The 23,750-nt window shown below is 42.4% G+C and overlaps 1 protein-coding gene across 1 annotated transcript in view; it reads left to right on the plus strand.

Annotated features, from left to right (window-relative positions):
• The first annotated feature begins 2,023 nt into the window (after positions 1-2,023).
• Positions 2,024-23,750, plus strand: part of synpra (synaptoporin a) — a 37,643-nt gene continuing 15,916 nt past the window's right edge. The window contains exons 1-2 of the mRNA XM_021569605.3: positions 2,024-2,114; positions 2,277-2,342. Of these exons, the coding sequence (XP_021425280.3) occupies positions 2,097-2,114; positions 2,277-2,342 (84 nt within the window). The 5' untranslated portion in view covers positions 2,024-2,096. The remainder of the gene's footprint in view (positions 2,115-2,276; positions 2,343-23,750) is intronic.

The raw sequence follows: 23,750 nt of genomic DNA on the forward strand, positions 1-23,750 counted from the left end.
AGAGAGTTTGGCTCTCCACTCAGAACCTTCCCCTTAAGACCGCTTCTCGCAAGTTGACCCCGCGGTTCATTGGTCCGTTCCGTATTTCCCAGATCATTAATCCTGTCGCAGTTCGACTTCTTCTTCCGCGATATCTTCGTCGCGTCCACCCGGTCTTCCATGTCTCCTGTGTCAAGCCCGTTCTTCGCGCCCCCGCTCGTCTTCCCCCCCCCCCCCCATCCTTGTCGAGGGCGCACCCATCTACAGGGTCCGTAGGATTTTGGACATGCGTCCTCGGGGCCGTGGTCATCAGTACCTAGTAGATTGGGAGGGGTACGGTCCTGAGGAGAGGAGTTGGGTTCCCTCTCGGGACGTGCTGGACCGTGCGCTGATCGATGATTTCCTCCGTTGCCGCCAGGTTTCCTCCTCGAGTGCGCCAGGAGGCGCTCGGTGAGTGGGGGGGTACTGTCATGTATTGTCATGTTGTGTCTTGTTTCTGTCCTTTCCCTTCACCCTGTCTCCCTCTGCTGGTCGTTATTAGGTTACCTTTTCTCCCCCTCTTTCCCCCAGCTGTTCCTTGTCTCCTCCTAACTACCTCGTCACCCCTTTTCCCACCTGTTCCCTTTTTCCCTCTGATTAGTCCTCTATATCTCTCTCTGTTTTTGCTCCTGTCTTTGTCGGATTCTTGTTTGTGTTATTCATGCCTGAACCAGACTATCGTCATGTTTGCTGCAACCTTGTCCTGTCCTGTCGGAATCTGCCGGTCCATCTGAGCCTACGTTTGTTTTGTTATTAAAGAAGCTCTGTTTACGTTAATTCGCTTTTGGGTCCTCATTCACGTACCGTAACAGGACAAATTTCCACCGGTCTAATGTCCATTGCTCGTGTTTCTTGGCCAAAGCAAGTCTCTTCTTCTTGATGGTGTCCTTTAGAAGTGGTTTCTTTGCAGCAATTTAACCATGAAGGCCTGATTCACAAAGTATCCACTGAACAGTTTATGTTGAGATGTGTCTGTTACTTGAACTCTGTGTTGCATATATTTGTGCTGCAATTTCTGAGGCTGGTAACACGAATGAACTTATCCTCTGCAGCAGAGGTAACTCTGGGTCTTCCATTCCTCATGAGAGCCAGTTTCATCATAGCGCTTGATGGTTTTTGCGACTGCACTTGAAGAAACTTTCAAAGTCCTTGAAATGTTCCGTATTGACTGACCTTCATGTATTAAAGTAATGATGGACTGTCGTTTCTTTTAGCTTATTTGAGCTGTTCTTGCCATAAAATTGACTTGGTCTTTTACCAAATAGGGCTATCTTCTGTATACCCCCTACCTTGTCACAATACAACTGAATGGCTCAAACGCATTAAGAAGGAAAGAAATTCCACAAATTAACTTTTAAGAAGGCACACCTGTTAATTGAAATACATTCCAGGTGACTACCTCATGAAGCTGATTGAGAGAATGCCAAGAGGGTGCAAAGCAGTCGTCAATGCAAAGGGTGGCTAGTTTTGATGTTTTCCCTATTATTCTACAATGGAGAAAATAGTAAAAAATAAAGACAAATCCTTGAATGAGTAGGTGTTCTAAAACTTTGGACCGGTAGTGTATGTATTTTTTTACATAATACTTATTTTCTTAAAACGTTTGGCATTGTTGGTTATAAGGGCTTGTAAGTAAGCATTTCACTATAAGGTCTACCTACACCTGTTGTATTTGACATATGTGACAAATACAATTGGATTTGATTTGAATGAGTAGGTGTGTCCAAACTTTTGACGGGTACTGTATATTTCTACTTATATGACCTTACAATGCGTGGTGCCTCGATCCAACATTAATGCACGAGAGATACAATCACATCCCCTCAACCATCTCTGACGTGGGGAGGAGAGGCAGTTACAATCGGCAAATGTGGACGCCATCGTTTATTTCCGTGAAGCCAATCCCAGTCTGTCTCTATGGTGTTTTATTTTTCAACAAGCCGAATAGAGCTCGGTTTTTTCCGTGCAGTAGCAATTAAAGCCGAGAGTCTTTTGCGCGAGGCACAGACATCAGTCGGTTTGGGTAGCACTGTAAAATTGTGTACGTTTTACTGAACAAGTAGATAAGTATTTTGAAAATGGAATCAGCTAACCAGGTATGTTTATGGATTGTAAATGGTGTTTGGTCAGGTCTCAAAATAATGTGCGTTAAAAGGCCATTATTCAAATTAGTCAAATTATATACTAATAGTTATGGCTATTTGATTAACAATATAGTTTTTGTTTCCATGTCATTGTTGTTGTCATTATTCCCTTAGCTCGTGTCTGTTGGAACGTTTCAAGTGCTTAAATTACCCCTTGGATTTATCCGCGTTTTGGAATGGGTAAGTTGAGTGTTTGCAGAAACACTTATTTGTTTTGTTTGAGTTAACTGAACGATAACATGTTTACAGTAGGAAGTAAATGTATTGATCCTATCTATTAGTGTCTGCCGATATACAGCCTAGCTGTATACATTGCACAGTCGTATTTGCATTTGCTCACTGAACCCCTGTGCGATTTCATAATTGCGTGTTTGTTTTGCCTACCTAAGCGGGCTTGTTGTGTTTTTGAGAGTAGCGTTAGGATATCCTGTACGTTTTGTTTTCATTCATTTCCATTACTCTCAGGTGAAACTTTTTATTTTCATAATTGCGTTCTATGTCGTGTATAGTGATGTTCCACTTTCTCTGATGAGGAACCATCCCAGCGCATGTTCAATCAGCGTGTGAACAATTCGCTTTACATTGACCAAATGGTTCAAGTTTATGTAATGAATTGCTGCTCTATTATATAAGGCTAGTGTGGCTACTACTTCGTCTTCACTGGGAGGCTGGTCACATTGGTTGTTTAGGTGTAACGGTTATTCACGGTGATATTTATGGGTCAGTCTTAAAATAGCAGGCAGGTGATCCAAAACGTTCAGTCAGTCAGAGCTCGTTTGTGTGTGTGGGTGTGTGTGTGCGTGCTCTCATGGAACAAATTTCATCCTGTCACATATGGATAAACAGTAAAGGAAAAGCAGCACTCTAGTAGCTTTGATGCAGTAATGTATTGACCAATGTTTCAAAACACTGCAAGTCACTGGTATATATTTGGTTGCCATAATTCCATTGTAATCATGGGTGGCTGTGGCATTAAATAATTTGTCAATTTACAAATATCAACAATATAAAAGCATGAAGGGATATCAAATTATCATATACCCCTACAATTTCATTTTAATGTTATTTAGGCCTACTTTTCTAAATTACAACAGTGACATGGCACAGGGGTCAGCTGTTAAATTGAAGTTTGTTTTATTTTTTATATAACAGTAGGCAGTCATTGGTTGACTGTTTCAGTATATGGTGACTCTTTGCAGAACACACACACACACACACACAAACAGCTTGAAATTGGTGGCTTCTGGGGCAATGGCTGACAGAGCTCTGAGCATGTAGTGGTGTCATGGTGTCACAGTGACATGGAGATGATAGTTTCACTCTATGAGTGTGTTGAAACAATGCAGAGGAATAGAGGAGGAAACAGCATCTTTCCCATCAGGAGCAGAGTGACACGGAGACAGCTAACCCATTGACACACTCGGATGCTCAGAGTGGTTAAATTGGTTCAGCTTAATTAGTATGAGTGGCCAGAGTCAGAAAAAAAGAGATGACCGAGATGTAAATAAAACCAAGTAATCGTCAGTACCTTTACTATTACGGACTCTTATGAGCAGTTCATTCTGCAGAACATCCTGCAGAGAATCCTGAGAAGTGTGTGATAATCTATTACTCAAGTCATATGTCCAAATGTATTCAAAGATCATCAAAATAGGAAGAAGTTGAATTTGACTGAAGTGCATTATTATGCTTCTGAAAGCTATGAATGTATTTTTGCCCCAGAAGATCCTTGTTTGCCAGGATAGGGCTCTCAGCAGTCAGTCAGTATTAGGTTGCTAAGAGAAGGACAGAAGTATTTGCTTTCATGGAGGACGTGTGAGGATGACCACACAATGTTTTATTTAACTAGGCAAGTCAGTTAAGAACAAATTCTTATTTACAATGACAGCCTACCCCAGCCAAACCCTAATCCGGATAACGCTGGGCCAGTTGTGCACAGCCCTGGGACTCCCAACAACAGCCGGTTGTGATACAGCCTGGAATTGAACCAGGGTCTGTAGTGACGCCTCTAGTACTGAAATGCAGTGCCTTAGACTGCTGTGCCACTCAGAAGCCCTAGTGTACCAATCATGAGCCACATCTATTCATGTTCTACCCAAAGTTGCAAAATAAATGCTGTGATCTATTTAATAAACACAAGAGACCAGCAAAATGGATAAAAGAGTGTGTTGGTATAGCAGGAACAGCGGCATCTAGTGGTCAAAACCTGGTACTTTCACACTACTTTATGGTAAATACTCATCTCCCATGCATTTCCAAAGCTGCAGCTCTGGCTCTCTGGCACGTTGTCAGTATGTGGCGGACAATTCTCCAAAGACCTGTAAGCTTCCCATTCTCAAGTCATGTAGAAGCTGCGCTTTAAGATGTGCCCTAGCTCCTTGGTGTGTTCGTCTCTGTGTGTGTCAGTGTATATGTAAGTGTAGTGCCGTGTTTTTTATGGATAAAAAAAAGGCTTAGGTGGTGGGTGTGACAGGCGTGTGGTGGGGGGCGTGGCAATGCCCACAGTTGGCCTGTTGTCGCGGCTGGATTTTAGAGGCCCCATCTTGGCGGTGTAGAGACATTTTTGCATTTTAAGGCAATTTAAAGCAATTCTACACATTTCTCCATGTAGATGAGAGACATTTGTGAAGTTTTAGATCTAATTTGATACAATTCTACACATTTTGCTGTGGAGCTGAATTAAATGTTGCAATTTTAAAGATAATTTCCTGCAGTTCTATGTATTTTGCCATGGTTAATGCTGTTATTTGCTCAGACATAATAACAAAATCAAAACTGCAAAATGTTCTAATGTGGATTTGTATGGCTTGTCATATCAGATATCAGTATAGGATCTGTGACTTCTATGTGACTGTGAAACTTGATACACCTGTCTCAGCTACTGTAGGTTTTCTCAACAAGACAATTTATTATTGTTTTCATAGGGCAACATGTTGGTAAGGCTCAAGAAAACAGAACCATACGGAAGTTGGTCTTTCGCTGTTTTGGTTTCACAAATCACAAGCTTTGCACTCGGCATGCATTCCCACTCAAACCTGGCATTGCTAATCGACACCTGTTCAAAATGGCAATGCTGCAAAGTTCATATGTCAAATTTTCATCTACTCTTTGAGATTGACCCCGGTCCACTGCCTCTTATAGAGCATAGTAGAGTGGGAGAGAGGAGCCAAAAAGCCTCCATTGTTATGCAAATTAGGCAGTACTACAAAAGAGGAATTATCATTTCATATAATTTTTGCTTTTGAATGCCAGGGGATTGGTGAAAAGAGATGCTCTAGGGAGAATGAATCTCCCTCTCTCTCTCTCTCTGCATGCGAGGCTTATCACCCGGGAAACACATGTGGGTGCAATCACGTCCTTGTACTGACCACGTTGTAGTTTGGGTCTGTTTTTACTCCCAACAGCCTTCAATACTACAGTGACTGTACTGTTGGACTTGTTTTGATGACTACCTCCCTGGAAGATAATTTGCTGTTAGTGATATATCATTCCTATCCGAAGGATATTTGCATACAGAGCTGATGTAAAAAAATAAAAAATAATAATAATTCAAGCAACGCTCTGAGTTCAAGTTTACTAGATCAACAGAATGCAAATCCACTGACTTCCAGAGACAGTAGAGCTTGTAATAAGGCCCATGTATTTAGTATTGAGTATTTATTTAGGATCCCCATTAGCTGTTGCCAAGGGGTGCTGCAGCACACCCTGAAAAATACAAATATATAAACTTTTTTTTTTAAATCACAAAAGTAGTGCACTGGGACTTTACTAGTCCTGTATTAGTGGACCTATATAGTCTTCTGTAGCATATCTTTGTTTATTGCATACATTTTGCATTCATTGGATTGCAATGCAGGTGCGGTAAAATAATCCAGTCCAGTTTAATGAATTACAGTGTAGGCTACGACACAATGTAAATGGAGAAGAAGGCTAAAACGTGGTCAGCGGCAGATCAAAATAGTGTTAGGAAGTCTCCCGGTGAAAGGAGGAGTTGTCTATGGTGCTGTCATTCAAGGTCCTTTATTTACCCTGTTCGTAATGAGCAAGTGACGGTAGCATTTTGAATTCTGCTCAGATGGATGAAGCCAGCAGGGAACACATGCAGCATACAGACATCACGGCTACAGCCCTACTACAGATCTTACTTGCAGTGGTGTAGTGCCTATTTTTTAGATGAGGGAGCACACAAAATATGTAAGTGACGTCATCATTTCCTCAATCAAAGTTTCTACCAACAGTAGCCTATTGAATGGCCTATCATGGCTCTCCAACCCTGTTCCTGGAGTGCTACCGTCCTGTAGGTGTCACGTATACTCCCTCTCCGGCCTCTAGGTCGTCAGGTGGCTGATTATCCCACACACCTGTCACCATCGTCTTGCGCACCTGGGCCTCATGACACTCACCTGAACTCCATCACCTCCTTGATTATCTTTACTCTAGCTGTCACTCCCCTTGGTTCATTCCTCAGGTGTTATTGACTTTGTTTCATGTCGGTGCATTGTTTGTGTATCGTGTTTATTGTTTTGTTTCTTTACTAAAACACTCACTCCCTGTACTTGCTTCCCGACTCTCAGCGCACTCGTTACAGTAGGGTTTCAGACTAACCCGATTCATCTTATAAACCAGCTAATTATTTGAATCAGTTGCGCTCGATTAGTGTTAGAATGAAAACCTAAATGGTAGTAGCTCCAAGAACAAACATGGTTGGAGAGCCCTGTTGTAGAAATGCCAAAAAGTAATCCTCCAATTAAAATGTTGCCTATGCCCACACAGTCTCAATAAAATGTAATATTTGCACCTGCATGCCAATCATTAGATTGAGCTCAACCAGTTTCATAGGAATAGCCTATGCATTTCGATTTTCTTGAATTAATGTTTTGTGAGTGACTTAGAGCAGATTAAACTATTAGCCTTGCTTGTATTTTGTTTCAATCAAAGCATACAGCGCATTCAGACTTTTTCCGCATTTGGTTACATTGCAGCCTTATTTTACTCCTGTGGCATACTGCATTAGTATCAAATAGCCCCCGCGATATGCAACTTCTCAGGGAAGTTAGGAACCAATATACACAGTCAGTTAAGAAAGCAAAGGCTAGCTTTTTCAAACAGAAATTTGCATCCTGTAGCACAAACTCAAAAAAATTCTGGGACACTAAAGTCCATGGAGAATAAGAGCACCTCCTCCTGTCACGTTTCTTCAAAATCGAACCCAGAAGCAGACCAGGACAAGGAGAGTAGGAAGAAGGTGAGTATTTATTTACAAGTGAATGTGTAGATATATCCAGGTGGCGTAGCGGGCAGCAGTGGTGAGTTGATGGGAGTAAATAGGTGGATCCAATGGGGAAGCGGAATCCTCCGACGACCAGGCGGGAATGGGGTAAATGATCCGGGTGAGTAACTGAAGACAGAACAAACGGAGATAAGTTTAAGGCAAGCAATATGTAAAAAACAACAAAACAAATTCTATCCAACTTGAGGCTGATACTATGGCACAACATACTGTTCATGGCTAACGATCCGGCAGGGAATGGATGTCAGGTCCGGGCTTATGAAGAGGAGAGATGATGATCAGGACCAGGTGTGCAGATAGCTGATGGGATACAGGTGCGGGTAATCAGAACTCCCAACTGGCTACATTGCCCGGCAACCAGACAGGGTGCGTTCCAGGACGCCGGAAAAAACACTCCAGGACAGAACAGGCAAAAACAGACTCAGGAAACGGGATTCGTGACACCTCCCAGCTGACCACTGCACTAAGGCTAGGAAACACTGTCACCACCGATAAATCAATGATAATCAAGAATTTCAATAAGCATTTTTCTACGGATGGCCAAGCTTTCCACCTGGCTACCCCTACCCTGGTCAACTGCCCTGCACCCCCCCACAGCAACTCGCCCAAGCCTCCCTCATTTCTCCTTCACCCAAATCCAGATAGCTGATGTTCTGAAATAGCTGCAAAATCTGGACCCCTACAAATCAGATAGTCCAGATTGTCTAGCCTCTCTCTTTCTAAAATTATCCACCACAATTGTTGCAACCCCTATTACTAGCCTGCTCAACCTCTCTTTCGTATCGTCTGAGATCCCCAAAGATTGGAAAGCTGCCGCGGTCATCCCCTTCTTCAAAGGAGAAGACACTCTAGACGCAAACTGTTACAGACCTATCTCTATCCTACTCTGCCTTTCCAAGGTCTTCGAAAGCCAAGTTAACAAACAGGTCACCGACCATTTCGAATCCCACCGTACCTTCTCTGCTATGCAATCTGGTTTCCGAGCCCACGCTCAAGGCCTTAAACGATATCATAACCTCCATCGATAAAAGATAATACTGTGTAGCCGTATTCATCGACCTGGCCAAGGCTTTCGACTCTGTCAGTCACTGAATTCTTATCGGCAGACTCAATAGCCTTGGCTTCTCAAATGACTGCCTCGCCTGGTTCACCAACTACTTCTCAGATAGAGTTCAGTGTGTCAAATCGGAGGGCCTGTTGTCCGGACCCCTGGCAGTCTCTATGGGGGTGCCACAGGGTTCAATTCTCGGGCCGACTCTTTTCTCTGTATATGATGTCGCTCTTGCTGCTGGTGATTCTCTGATCCATCTCTACGCAGACGACACCATTCTGTATACATCTGTCCTTTTTTTGGACACTGTGCTAACAAACCTCCAAATGTGCTTCAACACCATATAACCCTCCGTCCATGGTCTGCAACTGCTTTTAAATGCTAGTAAAACTAAGTGCATGCTCTTCAACCGATTGCTGCCCGCATCCTCCCGCCCAACAAGCATTACTACTCTGGACGGTTCTGACCTAGAATACGTGGACAACTACAAATACCTAGCTGTCTGGTTAGACTGTAAACTCTCCTTTCAGACTCACATTAAGCATCTCCAATCCAAAATTAAATCTAGAATCGGCTTCCTATTTTGCAACAAAGCCTCCTTCACTCAATCTGCCAAACATACCCTCGTAAAACTGACTATCCTACCGATCCTTGACTTTAGCCATGTAATTTACAAAATAGCCCCCAACACTCTACTCAGACTACATCCAGTTTGCTATCACAGTGTCATCCGTTTTATCACGAAAGCCCTATATACTACCCACCACTGCGACCAGTATGCTCTCGTTGGCTGGCACTCACTACATATCCGTTGCCAAACCCACAGGCTCCAGGTCATCTATAAGTCTTTGCTAGGTAAAGCCCCGCCTTATCTCAGCTCACTGGTCACCATAGCAACACCCACACATAGCACGCGCTCCAGCAGGTACATTGCACTGGTCATCCCCAAAGCCAACACTTCCTTTGGCCGCCTTTCCTTCCAGTTCTATGCTGCCAATGACTGGAACGAATTGCAAAAATCACTGAAGCTGTAGTCTTATATCTCCCTCTAACTGTAAGCCTCAGCAGTCAGAGCAGCTTACAGATCATTGCACCTGTACATAGCCCATCTGTAAATAGCCCACCCAACTACCTCATCCCTATATTGTTTTTTTTCTCCTTTGGCACCCCAGTATCTCTACTTGCACATTCATCTTCTGCACATCTATCACTCCAGTGTTTAATTGCTATATTGTAATTATTTTGCCACTGTGGCCTATTTATTGCCTTACCTCCCTAATATTACTTAATTTGCACACACTGTACAGTGGGGCAAAAAAGTATTTAGTCAGCCACCAGTTGTGCAAGTTTTCCCACTTAAAAAGATGAGACCTGTAATTTTCATCATAGGTACACTTCAACTATGAAAGACAAAATAAGAAAAAAAATCCAGAAAATCACATTGTAGGATTTTTAATGAATTTATTTGCAAATTATGGTGGAAAATAAGTATTTGGTCACCTACAAACAAGCAAGATTTCTGGCTCTCACAGACCTGTAACTTCTTCTTTAAGAGGCTCCTCTGTCCCCCACTCGTTACCTGTATTAATGGCACCTGTTTGAACTTGTTATCAGTATAAAAGACACCTGTCCACAACCTCAAACAGTCACACTCCAAACTCCACTATGGCCAAACCAAAGAGCTGTTAAAGTACACCAGAAACAAAATTGTAGACCTGCACCAGGCTGGGAAGACTGAATCTGCAATAGGTAAGCAGCTTGGTTTGAAGAAATCAACTGTGGGAGCAATTATTAGGAAATGGAAGACATACAAGACCACTGATAATCTCCCTCCATCTGGGGCTCCACGCAAGATCTCACCTCGTGGGGTCAAAATGATCACAAGAACGGTGAGCAAAAATCCCAGAACCACACGGGAGGACCTAGTGAATGACCTGCAGAGAGCTGGGACCAAAGTAACAAAGCCTACCATCAGTAACACACTACGCCACCAGGGACTCAAATCCTTCAGTGCCAGACGTGTCCCCCTTCTTAAGCCAGTACATGTCCAGGCCTGTCTGAAGTTTGCTAGAGAGCGTTTGGATGATCCAGAAGAAGATTGGGATAATGTCATATGGTCAGATGAAACCAAAATATAACTTTTTGGTAACAACTCAACTCGTCGTGTTTGGAGGACAAAGAATGCTGAGTTGCATCCAAAGAACACCGTGCCTACTGTGAAGGGGGTGGAGACATCATGCTTTGGAGCTGTTTTTCTGCAAGGGACCAGGACGACTGATCCGTGTAAAGGAAAGAATGAATGGGGCCATGTATCGTGAGATTTTGAATGAAAACCTCCTTCCATCAGCAAGGGCATGGAAGATGAAACGTGGCTAGGTCTTTCAGCATGACAATGATCCCAAACGCACCGCCCGGGCAACGAAGGAGTGGCTTCGTAAGAAGCATTTCAAGGTCCTGGAGTGGCCTAGCCAGTCTGCAGATCTCAACCCCATAGAAAATCTTTGGAGGGAGTTGAAAGTCTGTTGCCCAGCAACAGCCCCAAAACATCACTGCTCTAGAGGAGATCTGCATGGAGGAATGGGCCAAAATACCAGCAACAGTGTGTGAAAACCTTGTGAAGACTTACAGAAAACGTTTGACCTCTGTCATTGCCAACAAAGGGTATATAACAAAGTATTGAGATTAACTTTTGTTATTGACCAAATACTTATTTTCCACCATAATTTGCAAATCTTTCTGTCTGTCTGTGTGGGCGGGTGAGCTGGCGTGTGTGTGTGTGTCTCCACAGTCCGCATGTGATGTGGATGGAGTTTTAGGCTTTAACTTAGTTCTGCTAATGCTAACCCATCATGTCAGAGGGGGGCTCACGTCTCTGGGTTCGTCTCGGTCTGTGAGTCAGGCAGGAGAAGGTTGGCCTGTCCCTTCCTTTTTGTTGGCTCAGCCTCTAGTCGAAGCGAGGAGCAGAGATCATGCCCAATGCCACTCTTCTCAACATCGATCAGCGAGTGAAACCCTACAAGGGAAAGGTTGGCGAGTGTAGTCTAGTGGTCTGGAGTAGAAATTGTGCACCAATATTGAATTTTTAAAGCATGTTTTATTAAATGAAGTCCCTTTAATATAAACCACATGGGCTGCATTTACACAGGCAGCCAAAGTCTGATATATTGGTTTACTAATTGGTCTTTTGACCAATCAAATCAGCTCTGAAAAAGATCTGATGTGAAAAGTTTGGATGTGATTGGTCAAATTCAATAAATCATTTTTTTTGTATGAATAAAGACTTGCTTAAAATGCAAAACATCTGCAAATTTGACATGTGGCCCTTTTCCGTCTTCTAGGAAGATTTTAACCCACCACCCCAAACATTTTCCCAAGTTTTCACCGTCATTTGTAAAGCCCTAGTTCTTTTGTTGCTTTGACAAAGTAATTTCTGAAGATTAAATAAATAATAATGTGATTAGTGATTCATTTACGTTTGTTCCTCAGGTCCACCCTGTTACGTGAATGGAACTCTTGTTTTAATATAGTGAAGCTGTTCTTTTAAAAACACTTTTCGGAAGACACATCGAACATCTATTAGTCAAATCATAGTGTAAAAGCAGGTGAGCTGGTTCTACTATTTTTGGCCATTTTCAGTAGTTTTTTTCTGATGGAAAACTGAGTGTGTCAAGCATAACACGTCAGCACTGTTACCCAAAGATAGATAGGCAGGATTTTTTTTGCAATTGAATGTTTGTGACGCTTGCATTCAATTGCCCCTCCCTGTTGCCTCCATTCTCCCATCACAAAGGAATTCATGGCTGATTTAAGATAAAATTGTCAACCCTGTTACGATCAACCCTGTTACTTTATTTGGCACTTACTATAGTAAGTGAAAACATGTTTTTTTATGCTCTTTACGCTCTTTATAACAGAATGTTTTAATTAGGTGAAATAAATATTTTTTTTACATTTTATTAATCAAAATTACACTACCCAAAAAAGCACTCTATTTGTGGAATGTTTGTAGCTCTGTAACATCATATACCATTGTGTTAAAAGCAAATAGTATTAACAGCCTCATCAAGGTGAACACCCACTGGGCACACACTGGTTGAATCAACGTTGGTTCCACTTCATTTTAATGAAATTTCATTGAACCAACGTGGAATAGACATTGAATTGACATCTGGGTCCAGTTGGCATATACTGTAGGTGTGAACACCACACTTTTGTGTCATCTCTTTAATAAAGAGAGAGAATTTGACATGCCCAGTAATATGAATGTAAAGTGTCATTCTGCTAAAAGTGTCCACTCTTACATATAAAACAATTACTGGAACTCACTCATAGGTTTTTGCACAAATATTAACTTTCACATACACACACACACACAAATCACTGCTGTTGTCTTTCATTTACAATCTGTAGAAACTATGAGAATAGAAAGGTTCAGATCTTGTAAGGAGTAGCGAGAAGGATCGGAGGACCAATGCGCAGCGTGGTAAGTGTCCATAATGTTTTTTAATAAAGACAATAGAACACTCGAACAAAAACAACAAACGATGACGTGAATATACAAAACCGAAAACAGTACCGTGTGGACCAAACACCCACAACCCAAAAGTGAAACCCAGGCTACCTAAGTATGATTCTCAATCAGGGACAGCAATTGACAGCTGCCTCTGATTGAGAACCATACTTGGTCGAACTCAAAAACCAACATAGAAAAACAAACAGACTGCCCACCCCAACTCACGCCCTGACCATACTAAAACAAAGATATAATAACAGAACTAAGGTCAGAACGTGATAGAACTTTTGTGAAACATCAAAGCACAGTTGAAAAATATATTGCAAATAGAAGACAAAAATGGATGGTGTTAAGAGATAGATGGGAGGGGTTAACTAATGCAAAATAAACTGTGCCCGTAAAATGTATATGGGTTCAGAACTTGTGAAACAACACAGTTAGAAATATATGGCAAATATAAATCAAACTGGATGGTCTTCAGAGATAGATGGGAGGGGTTGACGGTAGCTGAAGGATGACTATTGTATAATTGTAAAATGCTATTGTAAAATACATTGTGTCATTAAAATGAATATATTATGTATAAGCTGGAAGTAGAAGCCTACATTTTGGGGAGGGGGGGTGGGGTTAGGGGAAAATAATAAAGGAAAATATATTTAAAAAATATATATTATTACTGTGTATATATGTTTACAAAAAAAATAACTATCTGCTGTCCTACCATCCACACACACTAAACACTGTACCACTGCCGGGTGGTGTATGCATACTAACACAAACACACACACACACACACAGTCGTAACATTTCCTTGTTGTGTGGCCGAGGCTGACTAACTGCTGTGACAGTGACTGCAGGGCAGGGGATGGGCTCCAGCTAGGTCACCTGACCAAGTAGCCATGGAAACCCCAAGAGAAGAGGAGCATGAAGAAGCACTGTTATAAAATAAATTGAGATTTTCTACTTGCTTGTGGTCAGTCATGCTTGCAGAAATATGAGAGGAGAGAGAGGGAGGGAGAGAGAGAGAGCGAGAGATTAAGCAGGGCACAAAGCAGTCACCATGTAGCACAATCAACTTCCATGATAACTTGATTCTACCATAATGTCTTGATCAGATTGTTTTCACGGTGTATATTGGGCTAGTTATGTCACTAAATCACTTTGAAGTACAGTATTGCATATCTGAGATTGTCCTCTTTTAAGACTAAATGGGTATAAATAAGAGGACTATGAACAAAAAGGACCTCATTGAAAATGGAGGCTCACCATGGTCCAGACCATTTAAAGGCAGAAAAAAAAGTTTTTCCAAAACAGATCTGTTTGTAGCTTTCTACATTGGGCATTTGTCTTTGATTAAGCGCAAGTGTAAATGTGATTTAGTTTATTCTCCCTGTTGTCTGACAGTTTTTGAAAGACGGTTGCTGTTTCATTTTGTAACTAGCTAGCTTAAAATTGCTCATGTTACCACACTGACGGACCATGTAGGAGGAAACTGCATTGTAGATAATGCTTCCACTCGAGTGGAGGAGAAGGGATATTTTTAATCACACACACAGACACAGACACAGTATCACTGGAGACAGGCACAGCATGGAAACACGTGTGGGGGGAAAGCCCTTGATAGGTAGTGTTGTTTGTACTTTCTTCAGAGGCTATGCTTTATCATCACATACTCATATAGACACTTACCAAACACAACAGCTTGAGTGTGTTACACTGAAGTGTGCTGTAATAGTAGGCGAGAGGTGCTGTAGCAAGGATCATGTCCCTGTTTGGTTCTTCTAAGCCCAGTGGTAATAATGTTGTAATAGCTGGGTCCCTGGCTCTCAGGGTGGTTGTGTAGACCCTTTATATGACTGTTGTCATGGTGGTTTAAAACATTTAATGAGCTGCAGACATGGTCCTCTCTTTCCCTCTCCTCTTGATAAAGACTGTCCCAGATTTCTGCAGTTGTAGAGAGAAGATTTCAGGCTTTTGGTTCCCCAAGTGGGTACTTCATGCTGCGACGCCTACGTCTTGAATAGAGCAGGTGGATAGCAGCGTCTACGGTGCCTGAGGGAACATAAGTGTTGCTGATGAATGCTGTGCTGAGACTCCTCAGTGAGACTGACTGAATACACAGTGTCCTTAGCATGATCTCCATCTTTACTCTGCACTTGATCCCTCTCCATCTACCACTTCCTTGTTTGCCAACCCCCACACTCCTTCTTACGCTCACTCGCTCTCTCCTCAGTTCTCACCATTTCACTTTCCCTTCTCCTTGTTTTCGGTTTTCTCCCTTGATTTCGTTCTTCATTCTCATTGAGTCCATCCCAGCTCTCATCCCAGCCCTCATTATAATTTATATATCTCATGTATGTTTTCATGGGGGTGAGGGATGTACCTTGTTGTGTGTATGTGTAACTAACTGTGGTGATCTGTGAGGATAGAATTTCCGCTAGAAGGACAAAAAAACAATCATTCCCCAGCCCTTGTCCTAGCCTCATCCTAGCTTTTTTCCCCAGTGTTCTCCCAGTCTCCATCCTAGCCCTCATCCCAGCTTCTCTCCCAGGCCTCATCCCTCCCCCAGGAGCCCAGCTGGGAGAGGCAGATAAACACACAGGGGTGCGGGGCTTAGCACACACTCCCCTTCACAATGCCACGCTCTCCTGTTCAAAGGCCTCCACCATAAACGAGAGGGGTAAACATAGGGAATGGAGGCAGCTGCAGGAAAGGGAGGGAGGGAGGGAGAGAGAGAAATGTGATGTTATGTTGGAATTGCGCTCTCTCTCTCTCCCTCTCTCAGTTGTGTTTGTGTGTGTAAATGTAAAATGTGTATGCGCGTAAGTGTGTGTGCGTGTGTGCGTGCATGTTGCTTTTTATAATCCCCTTATCCCTCTCAACCAATACAGTGTGATGTGAGCGTTAAATGCAATATCATACTTAAAAGCACTGAATATATTTGCTTATGCCCTCCTGCTGTGTTTCTTTGTGCTTGAGGTTAGGAAATGAGAAGACTGACAGTATACTTGGGGTAATGGGGTGTTAAGAGAAGGGAGAGACCCTGACCCAGTATAGTGTAGCTGTGCTCTGGAATGGCCTCTCCTAGCCTAGCATCCTGCGCTGCTATGCTGGACACAGTCTGTGCTCCACTGATGCCATGCCACCCCAGGGAGAATCCAAAATGCGTCACAGCAGCTAGCACACATATGGGGTCACTGTACTGTCATGGAGAGGACAGAGAGCAGGGCTGCCGTGGAGAGGACAGAGAGCAGGGCTGCCGTGGAGAGGACAGAGAGCAGGGCTGCCGTGGAGAGGACAGAGAGCAGGGCTGCCGTGGAGAGGACAGAGAGCAGGGCTGCCGTGGAGAGGACAGAGAGCAGGGCTGCCGTGGTCAGGACAGAGAGCAGGGCTGCCGTGGTCAGGACAGAGAGCAGGGCTGCCGTGGTCAGGACAGAGAGCAGGGCTGCCGTGGTCAGGACAGAGAGCAGGGCTGCCGTGGTCAGGACAGAGAGCATGGCTGCCGTGGTCAGGACAGAGAGCAGGGCTGCCGTGGTCAGGACAGAGAGCATGGCTGCCGTGGTCAGGACAGAGAGCATGGCTGCCGTGGTCAGGACAGAGAGCATGGCTGCCGTGGTCAGGACAGAGAGCATGGCTGCCGTGGTCAGGACAGAGAGCAGGGCTATGGGATGGCCTGACTGGAGCATTACCTTTATCCTGCTTTGATTCATTGAGGACAAGTTTGTGGAATTTGGATGTCTTTTTTCATGATCCTAGTAATTGTGATTGGGTGATTGGGGTTCTCACTCGCACACACACGGACACACACATGCATACATACACGCGCACACACACACACGTGTGTGAGAGGTTGATGTTAGGACAACAACCTCTCCCTCAATGTGAGCAAGACAAAGGAGCTGATTGTGGACTATAGGAAAAGGAGGGCCGAACAGACCCGATTAACATCAACAGCCCTGAGAGTGGAGCGGGTTGAGAGTTTCAAGTTCCTTGGTGTCCACATCACCAACGAACTATCATGGTCCAAACACACCAAGAGAGAGTTGTGAAGAGGACATGACAACACCTTTTCCCCCTCAGGAGACTGGCATGGGTCCCCAGATCCTCAAAAAGTTTGCTCGGCATTTGACGACCGTAAGACGCTGCAGAGGGTAGTGTGTGCGGCCCAGTACATCACTGGGGCCAAGTTTCCTGACATCCAGGAACTATATACTAGGCGGTGTCAGAGGAAGGCCCAAAAAATTGTCAAAGACTCCAGTCACCCAAGTCACAGATTGATCTCTCTGCTACCGCACAGCAAACGGTACCGGAGTGCAAAGTCTTGGACCAAAAAGCTCCTTAACAGCTTCTACCCCCAAGCCAAAAGACTGCTGAACAATTAATCAAATGGCCACGCGGACTATTTATATTGACCCCCCCCCCCCTCCCCCCCTTTGTTTTTACACTGCTGCTACTCGCTGTTTATTATCTATGCATATTCACTTTACAAGTTACCCCGACTAGCCTGTACCCCTGCACATTGACTCGGTACCGGTATCCCCTGTTAACAAACCTCCAAAAGAGCTTCAATGTCATACAGCACTCCTTCCGTGGCCTGCAATTGCTTTTAAATGCTAGTAAAACTAAATGCATGCTCTTCAACCGATTGCTGCCCGCACCCGCCCACCTGTCTAGCCTCACTACTCTGGTCGGTTCTGACTTAGAATATGGGGACAACTACAAATACCTAGGTGTCTGGTTAGACTGTAAACTCTCCTACCAGACTCACATTAAGCATCTCCAATCCAAAATTAAATCTAGAGTCGGCTTCCTATTTTGCAACAAAGCCTCCTTCACTCATGCTGCCAAACATACCCTCGTAAAACTGACTATCCTACCGATCCTTGACTTCGGCGATGTCATTTACAAAATAGCATCCAACACTCTACTCAGCAAACTGGATGTAGTCTATCACAGTGCCATTCGTTTTTTCACCAAAGCCCCATATACTACCCACCACTGCGACCTGTTTGCTCTCGTTGGCTGACCCTCACTACATATTCTTTGCCAAACAAACTGGCTCCAGGTCATCTATAAGTCTTTGCTAGGTAAAGCCCCACCTTATCTCAGCTCACTGGTCACCATAGCAACACCCACCCGTAGCACACGCTCCAGCAGGTATATTTCACTGGTCATCCCCAAAGCCAACATTTCCTTTGGCCGCCTTTCCTTCCAGTTCTCTGCTGCCAATGACTGGAACGAATTACAAAAATCACTGAAGCTGGAGTCTTATCCCTCTAACTTTAAGCATCAGCTGTCAGAGCAGCTTATCGATCACTGTACCTGTACACAGCCAATCTGTAAATATCACACCCAACTACCTCAGTTGTTATTTATCCCCTTGCTCTTTTGCACCACAGTATCACTACTTGTAAATCGTCATCTATCACTCCAGTGTTAACGCTAAATTCTACATTTGCACACACTGTACATCTATTTTTCTATTGTGTTATTGACTCTGTTTGTGTATGTGTAACTCTGTTGTTGTTTTTGTCGCACAGCTTTGCTTTATCTTGGCCAGGTCGCCGTTGTAAATGAGAACTTGTTCTCAACTGGCCTATCTGGTTAAATAAAGGCGAAATCAAATTAAATAAATATAGCCTCGTTCTTGTTATGTAATTTTCTTGTCTTACTTTTTGATTATATATATATTTGTTTGCTTTATTTTATTTTGTAAATATTTTCTTAACTCTATTTCTTGAACCACATTGTTGGTTAAGGGCTTGTAAGTAAGCATTTCACGGTGAGGTCTACTACACCTGTTCTATTTGTCAGATGTGACAAATAAAATGTGATTTGATTTGACATGCACACACACACACACACACTGTGGATATATGAAGCATTAGTAGCTAGATGGCTATGAGCAGCTCAGTTAATTAAAAGAAGGAGATGAGATTAGGCTGTCTCAGGCAGGGGCCTAACCAGGAACACATTACAATTCTATTAAACTTTTCCCACACTGGAAACCCTACTGAACTGTCCAGTGTACCTACTACGCCTCCAACTACCTTTCCTCAATGTCCACTTACCACCACAAGGTGCACAGATCACCTGATAATAATGGCTGTGGTAGTGTACAGTATATGAGGTGTTCAGTTATTATACATCAGTTCAAGCATGCATTTTTTACTCTCGCTTGTAACAGTTTTGAATGCCTCATTTAGGCTTATTAAAGCGAAATGTCCTGATGAATCTGATACAGATCTCTTGCACAAGCCACTCTACAATTGTTTTTTAGCCGGAAGAGATGCAGTATATGACAGAAGTGCTATCTTCAATGAAAGTGAATATTAAAAATCCAGGGGAAGTGTATGTGACATTGTCATGAAATTAAAATGAATGGTAACATGGAGGTACTAATTGACCAATTTGATTTCCCAAGGTTATGTATGTCCTAGATATATCTTCATTCCAGACTTTTTCTTTTTTTTCTACTGTATTATTGACTGTATGTTTTGTTTATTCCATGTGTAGCTCTGTGTTGTTGTATGTGTCAAACTGCTATGCTTTCTCTTGGCCAGGTCGCAGTTGCAAATGAGAACTTGTTCTCAACTAGCCTACCTGGTAAAATAAAGGTGAAAAAAAAAATCATAATAATAATAATAATAATAATAATAATAATAATAATAATGTAAAACATATGCCATCCTTTGGCTTGATGACAGCTGTCATCAAGGCGAAGGGTGGATACTTTGAAAAATATAAAAATATTTTGATTTGTTTAATACATTTTTGGTTACTACAAGATTCCATGTGTTATTAACGGTTTTGTTGTCTTCACTATTATTCTACAATATAGAAAATAGTAAAAAATAAAGAAAAACCCTTGAATGACTAGGTGTGTCCAAACTTTTGACTGTTACTGTATGCGTGTATGAATGTGTGCAGATGTGTGTGCATGTTTGCACTTGTGCATGTTTATATGTGACTCATTCTGTAGGTGTGCACGTGTAAGTCAATGTTGATGCTCGTACCCAGATGAATGTGTGAGGTCAAGCTGCATAATCTGATAATGGCATACCAAATTTAATTAGCCCCTCCAGGAGTTGAACGCCATTGAAATCAAACTGTAACCTCGTCTCCTTTTGGTAAACTGGCCATCCAGCTGCCTGTAATGGCAGACTGGAGCTGCATACTACGTAGGTGTCAGCTCTGATTATGGTGATCATGGTTTTGAGGAGCCTGCAGGCAAAGAGCTTTATATGGAAAATGGGCTTGGAGAGACCAAGATAGAGAAGAGGAAATGGTGTGTGCTGCTGACAGGCAGGGAGAGGGACTTGTAGCGGAAGTACTGCTGCTTCTCTTTTTACCTCTTGGGGGGACTCTACCTCTGTCATGGAGAAAGAAAGTAGGTTTCCCTTCCAGTTAGTCAACTTCGGCACAACATACCATGGGGGAAGTTGCACTCTTACAACTTTGGTTGAAGGATCTACAATCACGCCTGACAAGGCCATGAAATCCGTGCCTCACTGGAAGCCCTGCCTTCCAAAGGTGATAAGAGTAAGGCTTGGATTCATTTCTTCAATTATTCGACCACATTTGCATGAAGAGGAATGATTCACGCTATTAAAGCAAAGAATTGGAACACGACACTGTCTTACGTTGAACCAACTTAACTGTCCCTTAGTGGTCGAGCATGCTCACCCCCTGGACGTTGTTTGCTGAAGTTTGAATGGTTCTCAGAAATGTCCTAATCAAAAACGTAGTTATTGTTCGAATTGCTTAACCTGGCTATAGCAATAAGTAAGATGGTTAATTAGACCAAAACGATGAAGGCTAAGAAGATGGGTTGCCCCAATGAATTAAAAGATACTCACATTGGTAGTCTTGTACAGTGCCTTAAGAAAGTATTCATGCCCCTTGACTTATTCCACATTTTGTTGTGTTACAGCCTGAAATCAAAATTAATGAAAACATTTTTTTTTAAATACTACACACAATACTCTACAAATACGAAGGCAAAACATGTTTTTAGACATTTTAATAAATGTATTGAAATTGAAATTGAAATACAGAAATATCTAATTTACATAAGAATTCACACCCTTGAGTCAATACTTTGTTGAAGCACCTTTGGCTGCAATTACAGAGTCTTTCTGGGTAAGTCTCTAAGAGCTTTCCACACCTGGATTGTGCAACATTTTCCCACTATCCTTTTAAAAATTCTCAATTTCTGTCAAATTGGTTGTGGATCATTATTAGACAACCATTTTCAGGTCTTGCCATAGATTTTTAAGTAGATTTAAGTCAAAACTCAGCCACTCAGGAACATTCACTGTCTTCTTGGTAAGCAATTCTAGTGTAGATTTGACCTTGTGTTTTAGGTTATTGTCCTGCTGAAAGGGTCTGGTGAAAAGCAGACTGAACTGGGTTTCCTCTGGGATTTTGCCTGTGCTTAGCTCCATTCTGTTTCTTTTTTATTCTGAAATACTCCGCAGTCCTTAATGATTACAAGCATAGCCATAACATGATACTCAGTAGTGTTGTATTGGATTTTCCACAAATATAACCCTTTGTATTCAGGACAAAAAGTTAAGCACTTTGCCAAATGTTTCGCAGTATTACTTTAGTGCCTTGTTGCGAACAGGATGCATGTTTTGGAACATTTATATTCTGTACAGGCTTTTTTCTTTTCACTCTGTCAATTAGGTGAGTATTGTGGAGTAACTATAATGTTGTTGATCCATCCTCAGTTTTCTCCTATCACAGCTATTAAACTCTGTATCTGTTTTAAAGTCACCATTTGTGAAATCCCTGAGCGGCTTCCTTCCTCTTCGGCAACTGAGTTAGGAAGGACACCTTTATCTTTGTAGTGACTAGGTGTATTGATACACCATCCAAAGTGTAATTAATAACTTCACCATGCTCAAAGGTTTATTAAACATCTGCTATTCTTTTAAGAAATCTACCAATACTTTAGGTGCCTTTCTTTGCGAGGCATTGGAAAATCTCCCTAGTCTTTGTGGTTGAATCTGTGTTTGAAATTCACTGTTTGACTGAGGAACCTTACATATGAGTTTGTCACAACCCGGCTCGTGTGAAGTGAAAAAGAGCTCCTATAGGACGGGGGCACAAATAATAATAATAATCAATAATTTCTCTTTATTTAACCATCTTACATATTTATTTGTTCATCGAAAATTGTGAATAACTCACCACAGGTTAATGAGAAGGGTGTGCTTGAAAGGATGCACATAACTCTGCAATGTTGGGTTGTATTGGAGAGAGTCTCAGTCTTAAATAATTTTCCACACACAGTCTGTGCCTGTATTTAGTGTTCATGCTAGTGAGGGCCAAGAATCCACTCTCACATAGGTTCTAGGTTGCAAAGGGCATCAGTGTCTTAACAGCGGGATACTCTGAGCTCAGCCCAATCCAGAAATCTCAGTGGCTTCTGATTAAATTCAATTTTCACATGCAAATTGCATGTTGCAATTTTGATGAGGTTCTCTTGTTCAGAAATCGGTAAGTGGACTGGATGCAGGGGCATGAAAGGGATAACAAATCCAGTTGTTTGTGTCATCCATTTTGGGTACCTGCGTAATTGTGCACCCAACTCACACAGGTGCTTCGCTATATCACATTTGACATTGTCCGTAAGCTTGAGTTCATTTGCACAGAAAAACTCATAGAATGATGGAAAGACCTGTGTGTTGTCCTTATTAATGCAGACAGAGAGGAGCTCCAACTTAATCATAGCCTCAATTTTGTCCTGCACATTGAATATAGTTGTGGAGAGTCCCTGTAATCCTAAATGCAGATCATTGAGGTGAGAAAATACATCACCCAGATAGGCCAGTCATGTGAGAAACTCATCATCATGCAAGCGGTCAGACAAGTGAAAATGATGGTCAGTAAAAGAAGACTTTAACCCTAAGCTCGTCTCTCAATTATAGAAAACATGTCAATACTTTGCCCCTTGATAACCAGCGCACTTCTGTATGTTGTAAAAGCGTTACATGGTCACTGCCCATATCATTGCATAGTGCAGAAAATACACAAGAGTTCAGGGGCCTTGCTTTAAAATGTCTTTCAAGCTGTCAGGCATTCCCTTGGCAGCAAGAGCCTCTTGTGGATGCTGCAGTGTACCCAAGTGGTGTCGGGAGAAACTGCTTGCACGCGCGTTACCACTCCAATATGTCTCCCTGTCATGGCTTTTGCGCCATCAGTACAGATACCAACATGAACAGCAGCTAAGTTTGGCTACATACGAACCATTAGTGGAATTCCCGCGAGAGAGTAACGGTTAATGTGATTGGATGTTAATTATTTGACTAGGCTACCTGTATTTGACATTGTGTTGTTATTTCGCTGAACACTAGATGGTTTAATTTTATTTTTGGCAGTGAAACGAGGCTACTCAGGTGACAAAAAAAAAAAACTCACCCAAATGTATAGCCCCGTTGGAAAATGTACATACATACATACATACATACATACATATGTATATATTTTTATGGGAATCACATTTTTATTTGGCGTACCCCTGACAGCATACGTGTACCCCAGTTTGGGAATACCTAGTGTAGAGAATCACTGTGAAATATATTTTCCATAACCAAAAATATTGTTGTTTCAGCTGTTTGAAGCTGGTGTACAAAACTGAAAGTAAAAGAGGCAAAAACAAAACTTAAGCATGGTAAGCATAGTAATAGCCACATAGAACAGATCTACCGCTTCTTAGACTTGCTT

This window comes from Oncorhynchus mykiss, chromosome 17 (assembly GCF_057628025.1).
Source record: "Oncorhynchus mykiss isolate SJ-2025 chromosome 17, ASM5762802v1, whole genome shotgun sequence".
NCBI classification, from domain to species: Eukaryota; Metazoa; Chordata; class Actinopteri; order Salmoniformes; family Salmonidae; genus Oncorhynchus; species Oncorhynchus mykiss.